At 47.9% G+C, this 20,863-nt stretch overlaps 1 protein-coding gene across 21 annotated transcripts in view; it reads left to right on the top strand.

Moving 5' to 3' along the window:
• KMT2C (lysine methyltransferase 2C) overlaps positions 1-15,487 on the top strand; it is a 284,078-nt gene extending 268,591 nt beyond the window's left edge. For 20 of the 21 annotated variants that reach the window (XM_049094712.1, XM_025452148.3, XM_035699675.2 and 17 more), the window contains 10 exons: positions 149-288; positions 720-827; positions 2,797-3,916; positions 4,831-4,967; positions 6,170-6,312; positions 6,583-6,751; positions 11,044-11,160; positions 11,518-11,591; positions 11,841-11,949; positions 13,534-15,487. In XM_049094712.1, coding sequence (XP_048950669.1) covers positions 149-288; positions 720-827; positions 2,797-3,916; positions 4,831-4,967; positions 6,170-6,312; positions 6,583-6,751; positions 11,044-11,160; positions 11,518-11,591; positions 11,841-11,949; positions 13,534-13,626 — 2,210 coding nt within the window. In that variant the 3' untranslated portion in view covers positions 13,627-15,487. The remainder of the gene's footprint in view (positions 1-148; positions 289-719; positions 828-2,796; positions 3,917-4,830; positions 4,968-6,169; positions 6,313-6,582; positions 6,752-11,043; positions 11,161-11,517; positions 11,592-11,840; positions 11,950-13,533) is intronic. The other variant, XM_025452188.3, reaches the window with a different exon arrangement.
• Positions 15,488-20,863: the final 5,376 nt, after the last annotated feature.

Genomic DNA, 20,863 nt, shown 5'->3' with positions numbered 1-20,863 from the left:
AGAAGAAAATATTTTTATTAATAAAGAATAATTAATATAAGGTAAGTTAAATGAGCTGTGTTATAAGTTGATTTAGTGCAGTTTATACCTTGTACTACATTGTATTATCAATTAACTTTAATCACTAATGAAAGTCTTCTGCATTTAGGTTTTTCTGGATATAAGGATCCTAGTCATGGTATTGCAGAAAGCACGGCACTCAGACCACAGTGGTGCTGTCACTGCAAAGTGGTTATTCTGGGAAGTGGTGTGAGGAAATCTTTCAGAGATCTGGCCTTTGTGAGCAAGGTACTTTGGTATTCCTTCTCCAACCCACCATCTACCTCCTCTGAAAGCGTCCTGTACAGTGCTTTGCTCCTGTATCGCAAGAGTCTATTTATGGTAGCTCCATGGGACACATGTTCCAGGAAGTAGCCTCAGCATATATTTGATATGTTTAGCTTTAAACCAAACAGCAACAACAGACTGGTAAATTGGTTATTACGAGAACCACATATGTTTAAGTAGAGTGAAATATGGATAATAAAGTTTATTTTTATAAATTTATTTTCTCTTTGGCTAAATTATATGCTAAATATTGGCATGTAGTTACTTTTTTACTTTTGAGATAGAGAGCTACTTTCACTTTTAACATAGCATAAAAGCCAACAGTGGATAGATCTTGTTTTTATGAAATTTTGACTTGTTGAGAACCCCGTACATTTCTCTTTGCTTTTCAGGATTCCCGAGAAAGCTCTAATAGAATGGAGAAGGACATCGTCTTTTGTAGTAATAACTGCTTCGTTCTTTATGCATCAACCACACAAGCAAAAAACTCAGAAAGCAAGGTAAACTTAGGATAGTCACAATTAGTGAACAGTGTATAATGAGTGACTTCCGTGATTTGGGGTTACATTAATGGATAGAACAGGCGCATATCAATCACTCTGTGTGCAGGAAGTCTCAGCAGAGGCTCTGTGGGCTGGGGAAGGACAGCCCGTGCTGCTATTTCAGATAAATTCAGCTCATCTGGGATGCCTGGGTGACTCAGCGGTTAAGCATCTGCCTTCGGCTCAGGGCATGATCCTGGAGTTCCGGGATCAAGTCCCACATCAGGCTCCCTGCATGGAGCCTGCTTCTCCCTCTGCCTCTCTTTCTCTGTGTCTCTCATGGATAAATAAATAAAATCTTTAAAAAATAAATAAATAATCAGCTCATCTGACAAGAGGGGAGTAGGCTTGAATTATATCTTAACATTACTAATAACATCTTAAGTGATTACTAATCTCTTAATTACAACAATACTTAAAACTTCTATTGATCTTATCCTGATGGGAAAAGCTTTTCACACATTTTAAGTCTACTTCTGTATTTCGGGGTGAAAGCATTTTGCTCATTGCCTTGGTGGAAATGGTCTACTGTACCTGATTCTGTGTGATTTAAGTGTATTGTGGTGGTTGATACAGATAGACATTTTTAACCATTTGTATCGAAGGAAGCCGCCTTATGGAGTGATGTTGCCAGTCACTCTTCCTGGCAGATCACTGCTCTGCTGTCTGCTGGGAGAATGTTCTGGAGACTTATATTTATAATATGCAGTAGTTTCCATTATAATGAAATCAAATTATGTGCAGATAGGTTTAGACTTTAAAGTATGTTGAGGTGCATCAGTGGTTCAGTTGGTTAAGCTTCTGCCCTTGGCTTAGGCCATGATCCCGGGGTCCTGGGATCGAATCCTGTGTCAGGCTCTCTGCTCAGCAGGGAGTCTGCTTGTCCCTCTGCCCACACTCCCCAGTCCCCGCCCCCAACTCATTCCCTCTCTCTCAAAATAAATAAAATGTTAAGAAAAATAAGTTAAAATATGTCAACCTTGGGACACGTACACGTGGGTGGCTCAGCAGTTTAGAGCCTGCCTTCAGCCTAGGACGTGATCCTGGAGTCCTGGGATCCAGTCCCACATCAGTCTCCCTACATGGAGCCTGCTTCTCCCTCTGCTTGTGTCTCTGCCTCTCTCTGCCTCCCTTCTTCCCTCCCTCCCTCCCTCTCTCTCTCTCTCTCTGTCTCATGAATAAATAAATAATATTTAAAAAAATATATGTCAACCTTTGTAAGAGAAAGAATTGCTTTTTTAGTGGGTAATTTTTAAATTTGTACTGCAGTTCCTAGATTTATGTGAAGTGTGTCTCCTCAGATACCCAGGTGGAGGGGGTATGTGAGCACAGCAAAGCCCGTGGTACCCAGAGAGAAAGTCCCTGTTCTTACTTCTTCTGGCAGCCGGATCAGAGCTGGCCAGCTTCAGGGAAGAGTTACATAAGATGTATGCTGGTAGGGGACTACTGTACTGCCCCTTCTTTCACATTTATGCCAATCAATTCAGCCTAAGATTAATAAATGTAAATTTCAGAGAGTGGGGATAAGCTCAGAGAAGATTATGTTCCGGATTTCTTAGTTGGTTTAACAGAAAATACCATTCCATTGTAGAAATTAGCTAGCACCTCTCTTCAGCATTGATTTTTTTTTTTCTGACTTTATTATGGCTAGAGAGGAGTGTCCAAGAAAGTTCAGGAGCAGAATTCTCTCTAGAGATACAGCCTTGTTGAGAAGGCCTGGGGAGGGATTCCTGACACTGCCCTGCCCCCGTTAGCCAGCACCTTAGTATTTGGCATCTGCTTCTGCTGCACATGACCCCTCACGCTCCCCCAGAGACCCCCCCTCACCCCCACCCCCACCCTGGCACAGGCCTGTGACACCCTTCTACTTGGCTTCCTGCCCTGAGAAGAGCTGCTCTTCCTACTTCTCTTCCCTTTTCCTGTGCAGGAATCCGCCCCTCCAATGATGCAGTCTCCGGTGAAAGAGATGCCTTCCAAAGCCTTTCACCAGTACAGCAACAACATCTCCACTCTTGATGTGCACTGCCTCCCGCAGCTTCAGGAGGAAGTGTCTCCCCCGGCATCACCCCCCATCACATTCCCTCCGGCGTTTGAAGCAGCCAAAGTAGAGGCAAAGCCAGATGAGCTCAAGGTAACAGTCAAGTTAAAGCCTCGGCTCAGAACTGTCCACGGCGGGTTTGAAGATTGTAGGCCGATCAATAAAAAGTGGAGAGGGATGAAGTGGAAAAAGTGGAGCATTCACATCGTAATCCCCAAGGGGAGTTTCAAACCCCCGTGTGAGGATGAAATAGATGAGTTTCTGAAGAAGTTGGGCACTTCCCTTAAACCTGACCCTGTGCCTAAAGACTACCGGAAGTGTTGTTTTTGTCACGAGGAAGGTGATGGATTGACAGACGGGCCAGCGAGACTGCTCAACCTTGACTTAGACCTGTGGGTCCACTTGAATTGTGCGCTGTGGTCCACGGAGGTCTATGAGACCCAGGCTGGGGCCCTGATAAACGTGGAGCTGGCGCTAAGGAGGGGTCTGCAGATGAAATGTGTCTTCTGCCATAAAATGGGTGCCACCAGCGGATGTCACCGATTTCGGTGTACCAACATCTATCACTTTACTTGCGCCATTAAAGCACAATGCATGTTTTTTAAGGATAAAACTATGCTTTGTCCCATGCACAAACCAAAGGGGATTCATGAGCAGGAATTAAGTTACTTTGCAGTCTTCAGGCGGGTCTATGTTCAACGTGATGAGGTGCGACAAATCGCCAGCATCGTGCAGCGTGGGGAGCGTGACCACACCTTCCGTGTTGGAAGCCTCATCTTCCATACGATTGGTCAGCTGCTGCCACAGCAGATGCAAGCGTTCCATTCCCCTAAAGCACTCTTTCCTGTTGGTTATGAAGCCAGCCGCTTGTACTGGAGCACCCGCTACGCCAACAGGCGCTGCCGTTACCTGTGCTCCATTGAGGAGAAAGATGGGCGCCCAGTGTTCGTGATCAGAATTGTAGAGCAAGGCCATGAAGATCTTGTCTTAAGTGATTCCTCTCCTAAAGGTAAGATCCACATGTGTGTGCGCTACACAGCACGTTATCAAATGTTTTACATCCGTATTTCCTTGTTTTCTCTTGTTTGTTTCATAATGTATGAAGACAGATACAGATTTTTCATTTACAGACACAACTCATAGCTTCTGTGTGTTACTATACCTGCTCTTTGCCTGTCATCTTCTCAGCACCTGCTAGACTTCCTCTAAATCAGAGTATGTGTTTGTCCATACATCAAACAGTGATTTGTAGATGAACATTGCCTGCTGTTTGCATTGGGTACCCTCCTAATGTCAGAAGGCAGGGACCATATGTAAAGCAGATTCTGTACATTGTCTTTTATGAGGAATTCCAGGTATTAAACAGATTTGGAGCTAGAAATTGGACATTTAATTCTGATGATAAGCTGTCATTTTATTGATGCAGAAAGTACAGGGGAATTGCTTTTTTTAAAAGTCTGGCAGTTTTAAAAAAAAAAAATGTGTGAAAATGCCCTGAAGATAATTCTAATGAAATATCAATTTAATATTTTAATTTAAATCCAAGAGGAGAGAAACTTACTTTTAGGTACTGCTAATTGGACTAAATCAGTCAAAAATGTAAAGTTATATGCCTAGTATGAAAATGAATTAAGTTCTTGTGTGAATTTGTTACATTAAGCTTTCTTTTCCACTTTCACTGTTTAATTTCCTTAACGTAACACATTCTTCTCCTCAAAATAAACTGCCATTTGATAAGTAGGTAATACCGGGCTTGTTAGATCCCCACCTCCAAGGCTTTCCTTGGAAACTGGTAAGTCTCCAAGTGGTTGGTCAGTTTTTATTTTGCTCTTGTTTTATCCTGCATCCTGTTTTCCCCTCTGTTTAGCAGAGGGCAGGTTTGTTCTAAATTGTTTTGTTTTTGTTTGTTTCGGCCGTATGTAGGCGTTTGGGATAAAATTTTGGAGCCCGTGGCATGTGTGAGGAAACAGTCTGAAATGCTCCAGCTTTTTCCGGCCTATCTAAAGGGAGAAGATCTGTTTGGGCTAACAGTGTCTGCAGTGGCACGGATCGCGGAGTCAGTGAGTGCCTCAGCGAGCTGTGGCGTCGGGATTGCCTTTCTGATTGCATTTGGTGGTTCCCAGTGTGACTGTTTTAATATGGGCTGTGACAGTCAGGATGCTGAGGAGGCGCTCTGCCCGTGCATTGGCTCCTGGCGCTCTTCGTGTCTCTCAAGGCACCTCTGATTCACCACAGTAAATGATAACATTCCCTTAGTGAGTGGCTCACAAGTTCCAGCTTCTCTTCAAGGGTGAAGACAAGGCAGACAGAAAGACAGAAACACTGTTTGGCCTTCAAGCAGTGCTGGATGGGTGGGGGGATGCTGGTGTACCTGCTCCCTGACACCCACTTTCCTGCGCGCGCGCGCCCCCCCCCCCCCCCGCCCCCGTGCTGGGGACGGTCACCACAGAGCAGTTGGATTGCAGGAGGAGTACCAGGCCTTACCTGTATTTTAAGATTATAAGCAAGTTCACCAATTTGGGGAAATTGTATGATTTTAAGGCATTATTTTGAACAAGAAAAAATCATCGATAGTTGGTGGGTTTTGTTTTATTTACTTATTTATTTGGAGAAGCAGAGGACACCTCAAAAGCCACAGTTATATGTCTACTTGCTTCTTTTGGTAGAGTCCTGCCTAAATGATCTTTTAAGTCTATAGTGAAGTATGTCCACAAGAAGTATATTCTAGGAAAGGCCCTTAACATGAAGTTACTGTACAAGTAAATCTCAATTACCACCTACACTCTTGGGACATTGAATGTGATAACTTCATCTTAGTCAAATTGAAGAAGTGAGAAATCAAGACAGTAAACCATATTCAATGATTTTTAACTATATTTAATTTTTAAATTCCAAATAAAGATATAAAAATTGAAAGCACTAAGTTGTAAGTTGGATTGGAATAATCAGATCTTAAGGTCACACAGCAATGTATGTTGGTTGGCCTGTGGTGGTTCTGTGGGTTAATATTTTTCTTCAAGGAGCATTTGTCAGCGTTTACGGAGTTTCACTTTGAAAGTGAAATCTCTGTATTAATATTGAAATAAATCTGAGTGCAGGCCAATTATGTTAACATAAGTTAAAAGACCATTTTGTGCCAAGGGAATACATTGGCTAGTTATTTCCACAAAGGTTCCAGATAGGCCATCCTTTGGTCAGCGTTAGGGTCGTCCACAGTCCTCATCACATGAACTAACCTTCTGTCTGTTTCACTCCTTTGCAGCTCCCTGGGGTTGAGGCCTGTGAGAACTACACCTTTCGGTATGGCCGCAACCCTCTCATGGAACTCCCTCTTGCCGTTAACCCCACAGGCTGTGCCCGTTCTGAACCTAAAATGAGTGCCCATGTCAAGAGGTTTGTGTTAAGGTATTTTGTTTTAACTTCACATAGTACAGCCCAGGGTTTCTAGGCGTATTAGTGGTTTTTGTGCTTGATTTGTCTGCTGCTTACAAACCCTGCTGTCTCTGGCTGTGTCCGTGCCGACCACATTAGAGAACTCGCCGTGTGGCTCTGCTAGGCGGCTTTCCATGTATGTTCCTGTCAGTAAGAATTTGAATCATCTTGGCTTTGGGCATTATTCGGAGATATCTTCAGTTTTCCTTTTATTTTTTCCTGTTGACATGCCATTGTGTGCAGGCCTCACACCCTGAACAGCACCAGCACATCCAAGTCCTTTCAGAGCACAGTCACGGGGGAGCTGAACGCACCATACAGTAAGCAGTTTGTCCACTCCAAGTCCTCGCAGTACCGGAAGATGAAGACCGAGTGGAAATCCAATGTCTATCTGGCCCGGTCTCGTATCCAGGTGAGGAAATAGTCTGTCTTTGGGAAGAGGAGCAACAGGATGGGGTCTAGCCATCAGAAAGTACTGACATCCGGTAGGTGAAGAAGGATTTTGTTCAGCTGCAGGATTAAAAATCCTGTCATCTCTTGCTAGTTTGCAAACACTGGTTAGTGACCGAATATGGCTCTTTGAGCATGGATGCTTTTCTTCCTCAAATGGGACTACCTCCAGAATCTGCATCTTTGCTTCTTGATGAGGGCTCATGGGAAGCAGGTACCACTGTATTTGGCACACACTGGATTTGTGGAGAGTTCACTAGAGCTGTTTCAAATACTTCTGAAAAATACAAATGAAAATAGTTTCAAAAGATATTCCAATGTGAGGAGTTCTTTTGGAAGGAAGCCTTTTTTCATGAAAGCACTGTATTTTCTGGTGTGTAGATTGTAGAATACCTTAGAGAAAGAGCCATCTGTAGGCTAAGCATTTACTTTACATCTGTGATCCAGACTTGCTGAGCTGCAGACCTAAGGAACCCTAGGCCTATTCAGCATCTCCGCTTGGATGTCCCAGGATGGAAGTATAAAGCTCGCTTTGCCAAACCTCTCGGTCCCTAAGCCCAGTCATCCTGCCAGTGGTCCCCATCCACAAACTGTGTACCTTGGCCTCAGGATGCCCAGATCTAGAGCATCCTCGAGTTCTGTTGCCTTTCCCCCTCAGAAGAGCTCTCAAGTCCACTGTTGGGCTCTGCCTCCCTGTTTTCTCTGCCATGGCACCTCTGCGCTCCATCCACCTAGCCCCACTCACACCCAGTGTGATCCCTTACAATGAAAGTCTGATCTACATTCCGTCGCCTCTGCTCAAGGGGATTCTCGTTCCTTTGTAGGGAAGTTTTCCTTCTTGGGAAGATTGTAGGATCATCTTCTTGTTTGTGATGTTTGGATATTTTACAAAAAATGTGCCTTAGGTTCAATCATTTTCTCTCTTCCTCACTCCCCAACTCCTCCCCCCCCCCCCCCCCCTTTTCGTCCTTCTGTCCATCCTTCTTTGATGATCTTTTCCAGCCTGGAGCATTGTGACCTTTGGTCTCAGGAATGTTTCTGTATTAATTCTTCTGTAGGTTCCTATCTGTTTCTTTCTGTTTGAACCTATAGATAAATATCAGACCTGTGAGATCTCACAGGGTGGACCCCACACCAGCAGTGGGGTCCTGGGACCTGCCTTCTGGCTTGGCCCCCACAGTGGGGCCCCCAGATGACTAGTGGGAGGACAGGAAGGAACTTCTGTCTCCACAGCCCTCCTTTTCCCCTCTATGTCTGCTTCTCTTGTCCTTGTTTTGTGATTTCTACATCTGCTAATCTTTCTTTTGTGCTTAAAAAAAAATCAACTAAGAGCTCTTTGTGCTCTTGATCTTCTTGTCTGATGCTACATTTTTAAATTACAAATACAATATCTTTCTTTTCTTTTCTGCTGTTGCATCAAGAATGGAACCTCTTCAGTTCCTGGGGAATCCAGTGGTCTGCTCTGGTGTGTCTTTCTTCTGGGCTACGTCTGTTACTTTTCCATTTTAAATGTTCCCAAATGGCTCGTTCACTCTTTTACCATTCCTGTTTCTTGACATCGGTTTTATTCCCTTACTATCATTTCAGTGATTTCTTTTTTTTTTTTTTTTTAAGATTTTATTTATTTATTCATGAGAGATAGCAGCAGAGACACAGGCAGAGGGAGGGAGAAGCAGGCTCCCTGCAGGAAGTCTGATGTGGGACTCGATCCCAGGACTCTGGGATCACGCCCTGAGGGCAGACGCTCAACCGCTGAGCCACTCAGGCATACCCATTTCAGTGATTTCTTAACCCATGAGCTCAGTGGGGTCCCTGTGACTGTCCTGATGGTGCACACACATCTGTGTACAGATGTATCAGCGAAGTCATTCCCATACACTTTTCTGCAGCATCCTTTTCTTGCAAATCCTCAGTGAATCCTCTAGGACAACTGAGGTGGCTCTGTTTGATTCTCCCTAAAGGCTCTGTGATGTTCCCTGATGTTGATGAACTGTAATTAATTAAACTGTTCCACAACTGGTGAACATTTGTTTTGTTTCATTTCCCCCAAAATACCATCAGTATCTTGTACAAATATCCCCGTGTATTGTGACAGACTCACTCCTTTGGAGAATATTCCTACATGTGAAATTACTGTGTAAAAGTATGTACTTTTCATCTTAGCAGACCTTGTTAGTTTTCTGAAAAGGCTACAGTTGCACATTTCTTCCTGCATTTAGGAGACTCTCTCTCTCCTTTTCCTATTTGTAGTGCTATTGCCCTTTTATGTTTCTGCCAGACTGATACTGCTTCCATCTCTGCAGTTTCTAACTGCTGATGAATGAACGACTTTTCATATGTGCCATATGTGCCATATGTGCCATTTGGATTTGCTCTTCTATGAATCACCTATTCATCCTTTGTCCATATTCTAAATCATAAGAACTTGTGCTAATAGATGTGCTCCCCTACCAAACACCCTTTGGTTATTAAGCTACTTATAAAAGTTTTAATTTTTATATAGTCAAATATACATAATTTTCTATGGCTTCTAGTCTTGGTTAAGACAGTAGATTTTAGGGACGCCTGGGTGGCTCAGTGGTTGAGTGTCTGCCTTTGGCTCAGGGCGTGGTCCTGGAGTCCAAGGATCAAGTCCCACATCGGTTCCCTGCATGGTGCCTGCTTCTCCTTCTGCCTGTATCTCTGCCTCTCTCTCTCTGTCTCATGAATAAATAAATAAAATCTTTAAAAAAAAAAAAAAAACAGTAGATGTTATTGTATATGTAGTTTCTTGGATTTCTGTATTTCAGAAATTTTAAATGTTGAAGACTATTTTCTTCCAGTGAATAACTAGTTGAAGCACCATTTAGTTAATAACTCTCCCATATTACACTGAATTAGGACACCATATAGTAGTATGGTGATACTACTATACAACTATTACACATTAGATTTTCACCATATGCGTGGATTTACTTGGATTCTCTATTCTCCTTCATTGATCTTCTTGTCTATTCTTATACCAAACTATATTGATCTCTAGACATACTCCTTTTTTTGTGTTCTGATTCTTTCACCTCAGTTATGTCTGGAATTGAACAGATAAGTTGCATAAAACTTTTTTCCCCCAGAAGATAATTTAGTTGACACCAGAGTCTCTAAGATCAGCCCTTGGTACTATGTGCCCCACGGCGGTACTTGACAGGGGCTGTTCCCCAGGGGACTCCCCAGTTAGCACACGCTCTTCCCTGCTTGGTTACTGTGGTGGTCTTCTAGGCAGTTTGAGTTGAGAAGGCAAACGCACCCACACCTTGACAAGAAAATATCAAATATTCATGGAAATCAACCATATTTTTTTTTCAGTATGTTATTTTTCCAGAATCTGCAAGGCTAAAAACTTTTAAAGGTACACACAGTGTGTGATTTATTAGACCACTAGCATATACAGTACGAGCTGCCAAATGAGAGACCTGCTGCAGTGTTTTTAGCCAGTGCAGTGTTTTCTCTGTGGCCTTAAAACTTTAGGGGAGAAGGTTGCCTTCCTGAAGAACTTCCATTTCTTTCCAACTTTCCTGGTAATTAGAGCAGAGTAACTTAACCTGCTTCTCCTTTTGCCCTGGCTTCCAGGAACCTAGCCTAATCTGAAACATGACTGTAGTATTAATAATCCCTTATGGTTTGCCCTATTTCTGATATATTAAGTTATTGTCCTGTTACATCCTTTTAGAAATAGTAATGGGTTAAAGTAAATACCAGAAGCTATTAGCTGTTTAGTTGGTGGGGTCTCAGCATGAATTACATGGAAGATAGGATAATCCAGCGGAATGTGGCAGCCAGTCAGTGGCGCACTGCTTTGTAAATATGCCTTCAGAATTTAGAAAAGCAAGATAGTAATGGCATTACTTTTAAGTGGCAAGATTGTTTCAGATATTTTTTTTTCCTTTAAGATTTTATTTATTCATTCATAGAGACACAGGCAGAGGGAGGAGCAGGCTCCATGCAGAGAGCCCGACGCAGGACTCGATCCAGGGTCTCCAGGATCATGCCCTGGGCTGCAGGCGGCGCTAAACCGCTGCACCACCAGGGCTGCCCTCAGATATTATATTTAATTAAAAAACCAGTTCAGGTGAAATCTTCACTGTAGCTTTTGCTGTGGCCTTTGTATAAAGGGGAATCAGGTTTGTTGTCAAAGAAATTGAAGTGATTTTTGAGGAACATATACACACACTACCCCCACCCCTACCCCGTGCCATTTTTAATTTATTTCTTCTGCAGGGGCTGGGTCTATATGCTGCTAGAGACATCGAAAAGCACACCATGGTCATTGAGTACATCGGGACTATCATTCGAAACGAAGTTGCAAACAGAAAAGAGAAGCTGTATGAGTCTCAGGTAAGTGCCAGTCCCCCTCAGTCCCCATGTCATCTAAGAGCTGCATATGGGGGCCAGATCAGACTGTCTACGAGATTCAGTTTTGAACAAAAGCGACATCCAGATATTCTTGTGTTTTCCTTTTTTTTTCCATCAGCCTCACCCTATCTAGTCAGTGTTACTATTTGCATAGATACAGCTGTAGATTAGTGAGCCTTACGAGCAACCTTCCAATGTGCTGCTCTCTGTTCACACTGCGTGACCGCGGTTGTGTGATATGCACAGTGACTACAATTGGGCTGTGTTTCCATTCACTTCCAGCTAAGTGTTCCTGCTCTGAACATGCACGTGGAGGAATTTCTGACTTTTCTCTTTCAGAATCGTGGCGTGTACATGTTCCGCATGGATAATGACCATGTGATTGATGCAACACTCACCGGAGGGCCTGCCAGGTGAGACGGAGGGAATCTGGTCAAGGAAGTTGTGCCCAGTGGGTCCATGCACTAATGACAGCGTCCAGGATTGAAAATTCAGAGCAGATGAGCTTTGAAAAGAATTTTCATTTAAAATTGTGTATTCTTGTTCTACGAACGGGCAGGTAGAAATGTAACTAGGAAAGAGTTTTCCGTATGAACCGAAGGTTTTTAAAACTTCTTCCAGCTGTTTCATAATAAATTGTTTTCTGAAACGGTGGCTTACAGATATATCAACCATTCGTGTGCACCTAACTGTGTGGCTGAAGTGGTGACTTTTGAGAGAGGACACAAAATTATCATCAGCTCCAACCGGAGGATCCAGAAAGGAGAAGAGGTAAGAGTCTTGGGATCACATCTGCTCTCTCATATCCCTGCTTGTAGGTCGCTGCTTGCCAGGTAATCTTGCCCAGGCATTCTCTGGGTCTTTACTGCTAGAAAACTCTGTGTGTGAGTCCAAGGTTGCCATGCCCTCACGGCATCCTGGACATCAAGTGCCCCGTCCTCCTCATGGCAGACTTGCAAGATTCAGTACCGGCTTCCTGGTTCCCTCGTTCTGTGCTCTGTGAGCCCCACGTCCCCGCCTCACCCACGTGGCAGTTTTTTCCCGTGTCTTAGGGCTCCTGCTTTACCCCGGGGTCACAGTTTGGCAGTATCCCTCTCCTTAGAGTCTGCTTGTCATCCAGTGGATATCTGGGGAATGTCACGGGATTGTGGCCTCTGTGATGTCTGGGAACATTATGACTCATGTGAGACCACTGTGAGGCTGGGGGCGGCCAATCTGGGGGCAGCATGTGGGTCCAGATCACCTGTATTCACACTTAGGATCAATACAAGCTGACAGATTTTTCTCAACAGATTTTCAAACAGTTTGGCTCTTTTACTATTTTTTCTCTCCTTGAAAATGCTGGAAGTTGAACTTGATAATTTTGTTTCTTTGGTCTCATGGCTGCCTTTCACCTGTTAAGGTTATTACCTGTCTAGACCACATACTTGTGTTTCCCAAATCTATCTCCCACGAATGCAATTCACACACATTTTGAGATGCTCTGGGTGCCACTGAGCAGTGTGGGTCTCTGTGTAGGACCCTCCCAAGGGGCAGAGGTGGGGATGGGGCTGAGTGTCTTTATGCTGTTGGGAACCCTCCCCCCAGCCCACTTCGGAACACAGCTACGTGATGATTTCTTGTATTTTTGTGGTCATCTTTTTGGAATTTCCTTTTTTAAATCAAGAATTTACCCAAGGCCCATGGCACGTTTTGGAATATCTCAAGTAAATCAGAGAACCTATGTGGCACCAGCATGGTGCCAGCCACCAGGAGGGGCCTTGGGCAGGTGGGGACCTCTGAGCTCCTGGTCCTCCTTCCCCTTCCTGCCCATGTCCTCTTGAGTAGATCTCTTAACTTCTGCAAGCTTCTGCTTCATTTCTATGAAGTGGCGAGAATCTCCTTGAAGAACTCTGCAAGTAATAGAGAGAAGCTACCCGGTACATGGCGGTGTCTTCCCTTCCAGTGTAAAAAGTCTTTGCAGACAGGGCCTGCATAGGACATGTGGTCAGAAGGACCCTGGAGAGCGGCAGTCCTCGCCGTGGGCCAGGGGCTTAGGCTCCGGGTCGGGCCAGCTGGGCGGGCTCACCCTGCATAGACCTCTTGGAAGTGAGAGATGTCATTTGGCAGGGCAACTGGCCCCACCCCGGATGTACTGCCCCCAGCCGCAGGCTGGAGGTGGGAGCAGCCCCTCCCCAGGGCACACGGTACCCCAGGGGGCAGAGGCACCCGGCCTCCGGCCTCCCCTCCCTTGGGGACTCCAGGGGTCTGGGATCCAGGGTCAGGGCTGGGCCAGCCAGCGGCTGGCATTGAGGCTGAGGCACAGAGGCAGCGCCATCCCTCCGGGCCTCTCAGTCTGTGTCTTTGCCGCGGCAGCTCTGCTACGATTACAAGTTCGACTTTGAGGATGACCAGCACAAGATCCCGTGTCACTGCGGAGCTGTGAACTGCCGGAAGTGGATGAACTGAATGCATTCCTTGTGGCGCAGCGGGCGGCTTGTCCCTGGGAAGAAGCGATTCTACACACCATTTGAATTTTGCAGACGGAAAGAGATTTTTGTTTCCTGTTTTATGACTTTCTGAAAACTAGCTCCTGGGAGTCTGGGTCGCCCCAGCACTTCGGGCCGGAGGGCGGCCGGGACACCGGAGCAGCCCAGCACTTTTGTTTTCTTCTTCTTTCTTTCCTCCTTCTTTCTGTGGGTGGGTTTTGTTTTGTGTTGTGTTTTTGCGTCTCACTGAGGAGACACGTCGGGGCGAGGAGCCGCTGGCTGCCCGGCCCCGGAGCGGGGTCTTCCTATGAATGTACAGACAGATCACCAGCGAAAGGGAGATGGGACGTCCGAAGTGCTGGCCACGGCCTTATCTGAACAAGGGGCAGGCCCTCTGACTTAAAAGATTTTTTAAAATAAAGTAGACACCACTGAACAAGGAATGTACTGAAATGACTTCCTTAGGGATAGAGCTAAGGGGTAATAACTTGCACTAAAATACATTTAAATACTTGATTCCATGAGTCAGTTTATTGTAGTTTTTGATTTCTGTAAAATAAGAGAAACTTTTTGTATTTATTATTGAATAAGTGAATGAAGCTATTTTTAAATAAAAGTTAGAAGAAAGCCAAGCTGCTGCTGTTACCTGCAGAACTAACAGACCCTGTTACTTTGTACAAATATGTAAATATTTTGAGAAAAAAATACAGTATAAAAAATAGTATTGACCAAATGCTACCAGGCTCCGCAGCAGCTCGGGTGCTTATAAAATGTTCATAGGGATGTCACAATATAATTTTGTGTTATTAAATATGCCATTATAATTATGTAATAACCAAAATTTCAACCTAGAGCATTTGGGATTTTTTGCAAACTACGGTCTATTAGTACTTAATTGTTTTATACACCTTCTGATAGAACCGAGTGTAGGCTAAGACTACGACTTTTATAGCTGTTTTGGTAACTTAAACTAACTTTTTCATATTATATTGTTGCATCCCTACTTCTTCAGTCAGGTTTTTTTTGTGCTTACAATTTGTGATAACTGTGAATAACTGCTTAAAAATACACCCAAATGGAGGCTGAACTTTTCTTCAGCGGACGTAGTTTTGATTAGAACTTTGTTTCAAGCCACAGAGAATCATGTAAACATACCAGATCGTGTAGCAGGACTCCAACCTAATTCTAGCCTTCTATTTAACACAAAAATCTGAAAAGGAAAAAAAAAAAAAAAAAAAAAAAAAACGATGTGGTCACGCTTGCAGCTGCAGGACCCCGACAATAGGGTTTTGGAAGATGTAATTTTAAAATGTGTTTGTATGAACTGTTTGTTTACATTTCTTTAATAAAAAAACACACACACACACACTGTTTTGTGTTTGCTTGTAGAAACTTAATCAGCATTTTGAACCAGGTTAGCTTTTTATTTTGTACTTAAAATTCTGGTACTGACACTTCACAGGCTAAGTATAAATGAAGTTTTTGTGTGCACAATTCAAGTGGGCTGTAAACTGTTGGTATATCAGTGACGCAGTTCTGAACTTGTAATGTATATGGCATGATGTATTTTTATCTTACAGAATAAATCAATTGTATATATTTTTCTCTTGATAAATAGCTGTATGAAATTTGTTTCTTGAATATTTTTCTTCTCTTGTACAATATTCTGACATCCTACCAGTATTTGTCCTACCGGGTTTTTGTTTTCTGTTCTGTATAATAGTATCTAATGTTGGCAAAAATTGAATTTTTTGAAGTATACAGAGTGTTATGGGTTTTGGAATTTGTGGACACAGATTTAGAAGATCACCATTTACAAATAAAATATTTTACATCTATAAGAGTGCCTGAGTGTGTGTCTGCCCGGCCGGCGATGTGCCAAGCTGGGTTCTCTTCCTTCCCAGGTGACTGGTTTGCAGCTCGTTCCAGATGGAAAACACACTGTGTTCCCTGAAGCGGAATCAAGACGGGAACTTTGGTGTCTCCCTTGGGGTGTTTGCCAAGGCCGAATTAAAAAATATCCATGGTGCCTGTTGCCTTGTTTCAAGTCTATTTTTGTTTGTTCCATTTAGTCTTTTGGGATTTTTTTTTTTTTTTGAGGCAGCTTTTAAATTTATTCTGTGATAGAGACTGGATTCCTAATGGTACTGAGTGTATTTAGCATGGAAGGGGATTGCAAGGAGTTAAAATAGCTCAGAGTCCCTAAAACCAGTTTTTAGCTTGTGCTTCAAGAACACCCCAAAATAAGCTTTTATACTGTGTGGTTTGTAGAAATTCTCACAGCCCTTCTCTGACAAAAAGGTTTTTAAAATCCCCGGAAGTGGCTCCCATTTATGAAACAGCAGTCCTGGTGGGGCTGGAGGTTCGGAGGCCGGAGGCCGGAGGCTGGAGGCTGGAGGCTTCGGGGCTGCTGCTCCTGCAGCCTCTTCTCTGACCTCCTGCTGGGTCTCCACCCGCGGGACCCGGCCCCGCAGGGACAGAGCCCTGGTCCTCACCGAGTGGGGGCAGGCTCCCTTCTGGAGTGGGACCGACCCGCCCTGCGGCGGGGCCACCAGGTGGAGGCAGGGGGGGACCGGCCCAGGGGGGACCCACGCAGCCCCACGGTGGCCACGACGCCTCGCCCTCCCCTCGGGGCAGCCGCCTTGCAGGGGCGGGAGGGCCGACCGCCAGCGCCCCCCCGCGGGCCTGCCGGCCCCACGGAACCCCGGGCCTTGGGGGCACCCGCCGCCTTGGGGAAGAGCCTGAGAAGCCCCGGGCCTGACGTGACGGCATCGCCAGCTCGGGTCCCCCCGGGGAGTCTGGTGGACGCGGGTGGGGGCCCGGCGGGGGGCGGAGGTCCGGGGGCGGAGGCAGGTGAGCGGGGAGGGAGGCGGCCGGGACCTGGGGGCTCGTGCCCAGCGGGGCAGGGGGGCCGCGGAAGGCCCGGGCTGTCCGAGCGCGCCCTGAGCCCCGCCCCCGCCCCCGTCTCGCCCTCCCCCTCCCCCTCCCCCTCCCCCTCCGCCTCCGTCTCGCCCTCGGGGGCCGGCAGGGGTCGCCGGGTGTCGCGGCCCTCGGCGCCCCGCTGCGGTCCCTCCCTGCGAACGCTCTGCCCCGCGGTTCCGTCTGACAAGGGCCGTGTTCCCCCCGGAAAGCCGCCTCGGGAAGGTCTCCGCCCACGCGCTCGGCCTCCCGCGGCGGCGCCCGGACCCCGGGGCGGGGGGGGGGGGGGGGGGGCGCAGGGGGCCGAGGCCACCGTGCCCGAGGGTGCGGCGAGCGACGCGGGCGGCCGGGGCGGTGCAGCTCGCGGCTCCTCCGCGTGGCTCCTCCGCGCGGCCCGGGGTCACGGCCGTGGTGACGTGGGCCGTGGTGACGCGCGCCCGTGCGCCGCCGCCGTGGCCCGCCCGCAGCACCGAGGCCCCCGGTGTCCTGCCGCGCGAAGGGGACGGCGGGGACGGGGGCGTGGGCGTGGGCGTCCCTCCCGCCCCGCCTCCCCCGAGCCCGCGGCCCGGGCCCCCGGGACACACGGACGCTTGGCACCTCCGCGTGACTCCAGCGGCTGTGAGTGTTTGAATGAAAATAGCCGCGTTAATCCCGGGGCAGGGGAAGACGGGCCCTGGCGGGTGTGTGGGGAGCGAGGCCGGAGGCCCGCCGCGGCCCTGGCTCTGGGCTGGGAAGCGCGGGCTGGCCTCGTCCCCCACGGTCGCCCCCCGCGGGCCGGCGGCGGCGACGGGAGCTCAGGTGCGCCCTGTGTGCGTGGCCTTGGCAGCCTTGGTTTGACGGCTTCATTCCTCGTGACGCTGAAGTTTTCCTAGAAATTTCCGTCCTAGCACACCGAGCTTCCAGTATCGCCACCTGCCACTCCTGTCACCTACTTCTGGGCCCACTTCACTGATGGGTCTTTGCTCCTGGTGACAGGTCACATTTTCCTGCCTTTTCCATGTCTGGCATTTTTTCTCGGATTCCAGAATTTGTGCTTCTATGCTGTTGGGCGCTGAATTGTGTTGCATTCCTTTCTAGCGTTTGGTAGACTTCATTGTGGCGGCGGCTGAGGATCAGTTTCTTCTTTTCAGAGCTTGTTCTTGACACATTTTTAGGACGAACTTACTTTATTTATTCAAAGGTCTTCCTTCGGCAGGAGCACGCTGGGGGAGGGGCGGGGAGGGGGGGGAGGGGCTCCCAAGCACACCCCCAGCTGAGCGCAGAGCCCGCCCCGGGGCTCGGTCTCACACCCCTGCGATCGCGACCTGAGCCAAGGTCCAGAGTCCAGAGCCGCTCAACTGAATGAGGGCGGCGGGGGCCGCGGCCCGGCGCCTGCCACCTGCTCCCGGGGCGCCGCTCCCAGTCGGGGACACAAGAGGGTGGAAGCGACACGAGGACGACGGAGTGAAAGCCCGCCCCGTGGGGCGCACACCGCGGGCACGCGCCGGGGAGAGGCCGGTTGGGCCGGTGGCTGGGCTACGGCCTTGGGGGACCCCGCGGCGCCTGGGCATCCCTGGAACCTGCTGTCGCCGTGGCCTGTTCCCGCGGGCCTCAGGGCGTCAGCTGGGCCTGAGGACGGGCCCCGAGCGGCGGCCTCCTCTCTGCACCCCGGGCTCGGCCGCGGCCGCCCCTCCCCGGCGCCTGCCAGCCTGGGCCCGGAGGCTCGTGCGTGTGCGGGCCTGGCGGGCGGGCCAAGCCGGATCCTGCCACTCCCGCCCCGACGGGAGAACTTTGCTCACGTCCTTGGGACTCAGAATTTTCCTTCCTGTCAAACTATTTCAAGGCATTGCGGGTCATGTTTCTTCACCCTGTTTCTGTGTGTGTTTGTTAAGATGTTATTTATTTATTCCTGAGAGACACAGAGAGAGGCCGAGACCCAGGCGGAGGGAGCAGCAGGCTGCACGCGGGGAGCCCGACGCGGGGCGCGGGGCGCGGGGCGCGGGGCTCGGTCCGGGACCCGGGGTCGCGCCGGGGCTGAAGGCGGCGCTGCACCGCCGAGCCCCCCGGGCTGCCCTTCACCCTGGGTTTCATTCCTAATCTCTCAACCGTATTTTTAAGATTTCTAATGCCTGCCTGAGCCCTGCCACGCCTCCGAGTCGTCAGATTGGGCTTTCGATTGTCACCCCCTGTGACTCCGTGCCCCTCGGCTCGGGTCCCGGCTCCGCGGGGCGGACTCTCACTCCGCCGACTGGGAGCGGCGCCCGCGGTCACCGCGCCTGCCGCCCCTTGCCCGAGCCGGGCAGCCCGGGCGTAAGCGGAGGCGGGAGGAGCGCCGCCGAGAGTGGGGGCCGGGACCCGAGCGGCGGGGCGGGCGACGGGTTCATCCGACGGGCTGAGCACCCAGTGGGGCCCGTTGCTCGGGGCTCCCTGCCTGCGCCCCCGACTTGCGCGGCGCTCTGCGCTTAGGGGTCCACGGCCACCCTGAGGCTGTCGTGAGCGGCGGACATTTGGTCTTTATCCCCATTTCGGGCCCGGAGCCCCCGACGCGCCGGGCCCCTGGCTGTGGGGACGCGGCCGCCGCCGCCGCCGCCGCCGCCCGCTCGGGGCTCCTCCTCCGGACACAGGCCTCTCGGGGCGCGCGCCCTCCGCCGTGTCAGGGACGGAAGCTGCCTTGTGGCTTCATGACCTTGAAAACGCCCCCGCGGGCTGGGTCCGGCGTCGGCTCCGCTCGGCTCCGCGGCGGCAGGTGCCAGGCAGGGCGCCGCTGCGCTCCGGGCTGCGCTTCCCTCCTGACGACGACCCTGAAACGCCTTTTCTTTTTCTTTCTTTTTCTTTTTCTTCTTTTCTTTCATTCCTTTCTTCTTTCTTTCTTTCTTCTCTTTTTTTTCTTTTGAACATTTATTCATGAGAGACAGAGAGAGGCAGAGACACAGGCTGAGGGAGGCTCCTTGTGGGGAGCCCGATGCAGGACTCGATCCCGGGACCCCGCGGTCACGTCCTGAGCTGAAGGCCGATGCTCAACCCCTGAGTCCCCCGGACGTTCCTCAACTCTTACACTTTCATGTTTTTTATGCTATTGTAAATTGCAATTACAATAACCATTTTTTCCCCATTTTAAACTGTTCATTTGTATAGAAGTACAATCGTATGTTTACCTCTTATTTTGTGGTCCTGATAGACTCCCTGTGTTTAGTAGTATTTTTGAAAACTCCCTATGACTTTCTAATGTTGATTATGGTCTGCAAATACACTTTTATTTTTCAGTGAATACACTATATAATTGCCTGCTGCACTGGCTAACACCTTCACTAAAAATGTTGAATGGAAGTCGTAAAGACAGGCATCCTTGGTTTGTTCCAAATCCAGGTTTCTTTTTAAGACTTATTTATGATAGCGAGGCAGCATGAGTGGGGGGAGGGGCAAGCAGACCCCCCCACCCCACCCCCAATCTTCCCCGTCCTCACAGGAAGCCTGATGTGGGGCTCAGTCCCAGAACCCTGGGATGGTGACCTAAGCTAAAGGCATATATTTAACCCAATGAGTCACCCAGGCACTTGTTTTTTAATAATGAGCCCACCTAGTTTTTTTCATAGATGCCTTTTATTAGGTTGAAGACTTTTCCTAGTTTGCTAAGTTCTTTTTGCAAATAGGTGTTGATTCCTGTCAAATGTTTTTCTGCAAGATCATATGCCTTTTCTCCTGCATTAACATCATAAACTACATTGATTCTCTTATGTGAAAGGAACCTTGTGTTCCTGGGATAAAACCCACTGGTTCATAATGTATCATCCTTTTTACATACTGCTGGGTTTGACTTGCTAGTATTTTATAAGGAAATTTTGCTTCTATATTTATGAAGGATATTGCTCTTAAGTTTTCTGGTGTATTCATTGCTAAATGAATAGTTAAGTCTTGCTCATAATATCAAAAATTTATACAAGTTTTCTAGAAGTGGTGGTATAATATTGGTATAATTTTTTCTCCACTGTTTGATCGAATTCATTCGTGAAACCATCTGCCTGGAGTTCTCTTGTGGAAAGGTTTTTAAACTACAAATTGAATTTATTTAATAGCTGTAAGGCTATTCAGGTTGTCTATTTCTTCAGAGAAGCTGAGTAATTTATTTCCAGTATCTGCCCGTTTTATTTAAACCATCAAATTTACTGGCATAAACTTGGGCATAGTTATCCCCTGGCTGCAAAACTGAGCATCTTCCACGTCAGAGTAATACTTTTGTTAAAACTGATAAACCTAAAAAAAAAAAAACAAACTTTTTTTTATAAACCTGTATCCTATCATCACCCAAAGTCCAGAGTTTA

This window comes from Canis lupus, chromosome 16 (genome assembly GCF_003254725.2).
Source record: "Canis lupus dingo isolate Sandy chromosome 16, ASM325472v2, whole genome shotgun sequence".
In the NCBI taxonomy this organism is placed as follows: domain Eukaryota; kingdom Metazoa; phylum Chordata; class Mammalia; order Carnivora; family Canidae; genus Canis; species Canis lupus.
Note: the sequence above shows the minus strand (reverse complement) of the source record. Positions and strands in the feature narration are given on the sequence as shown.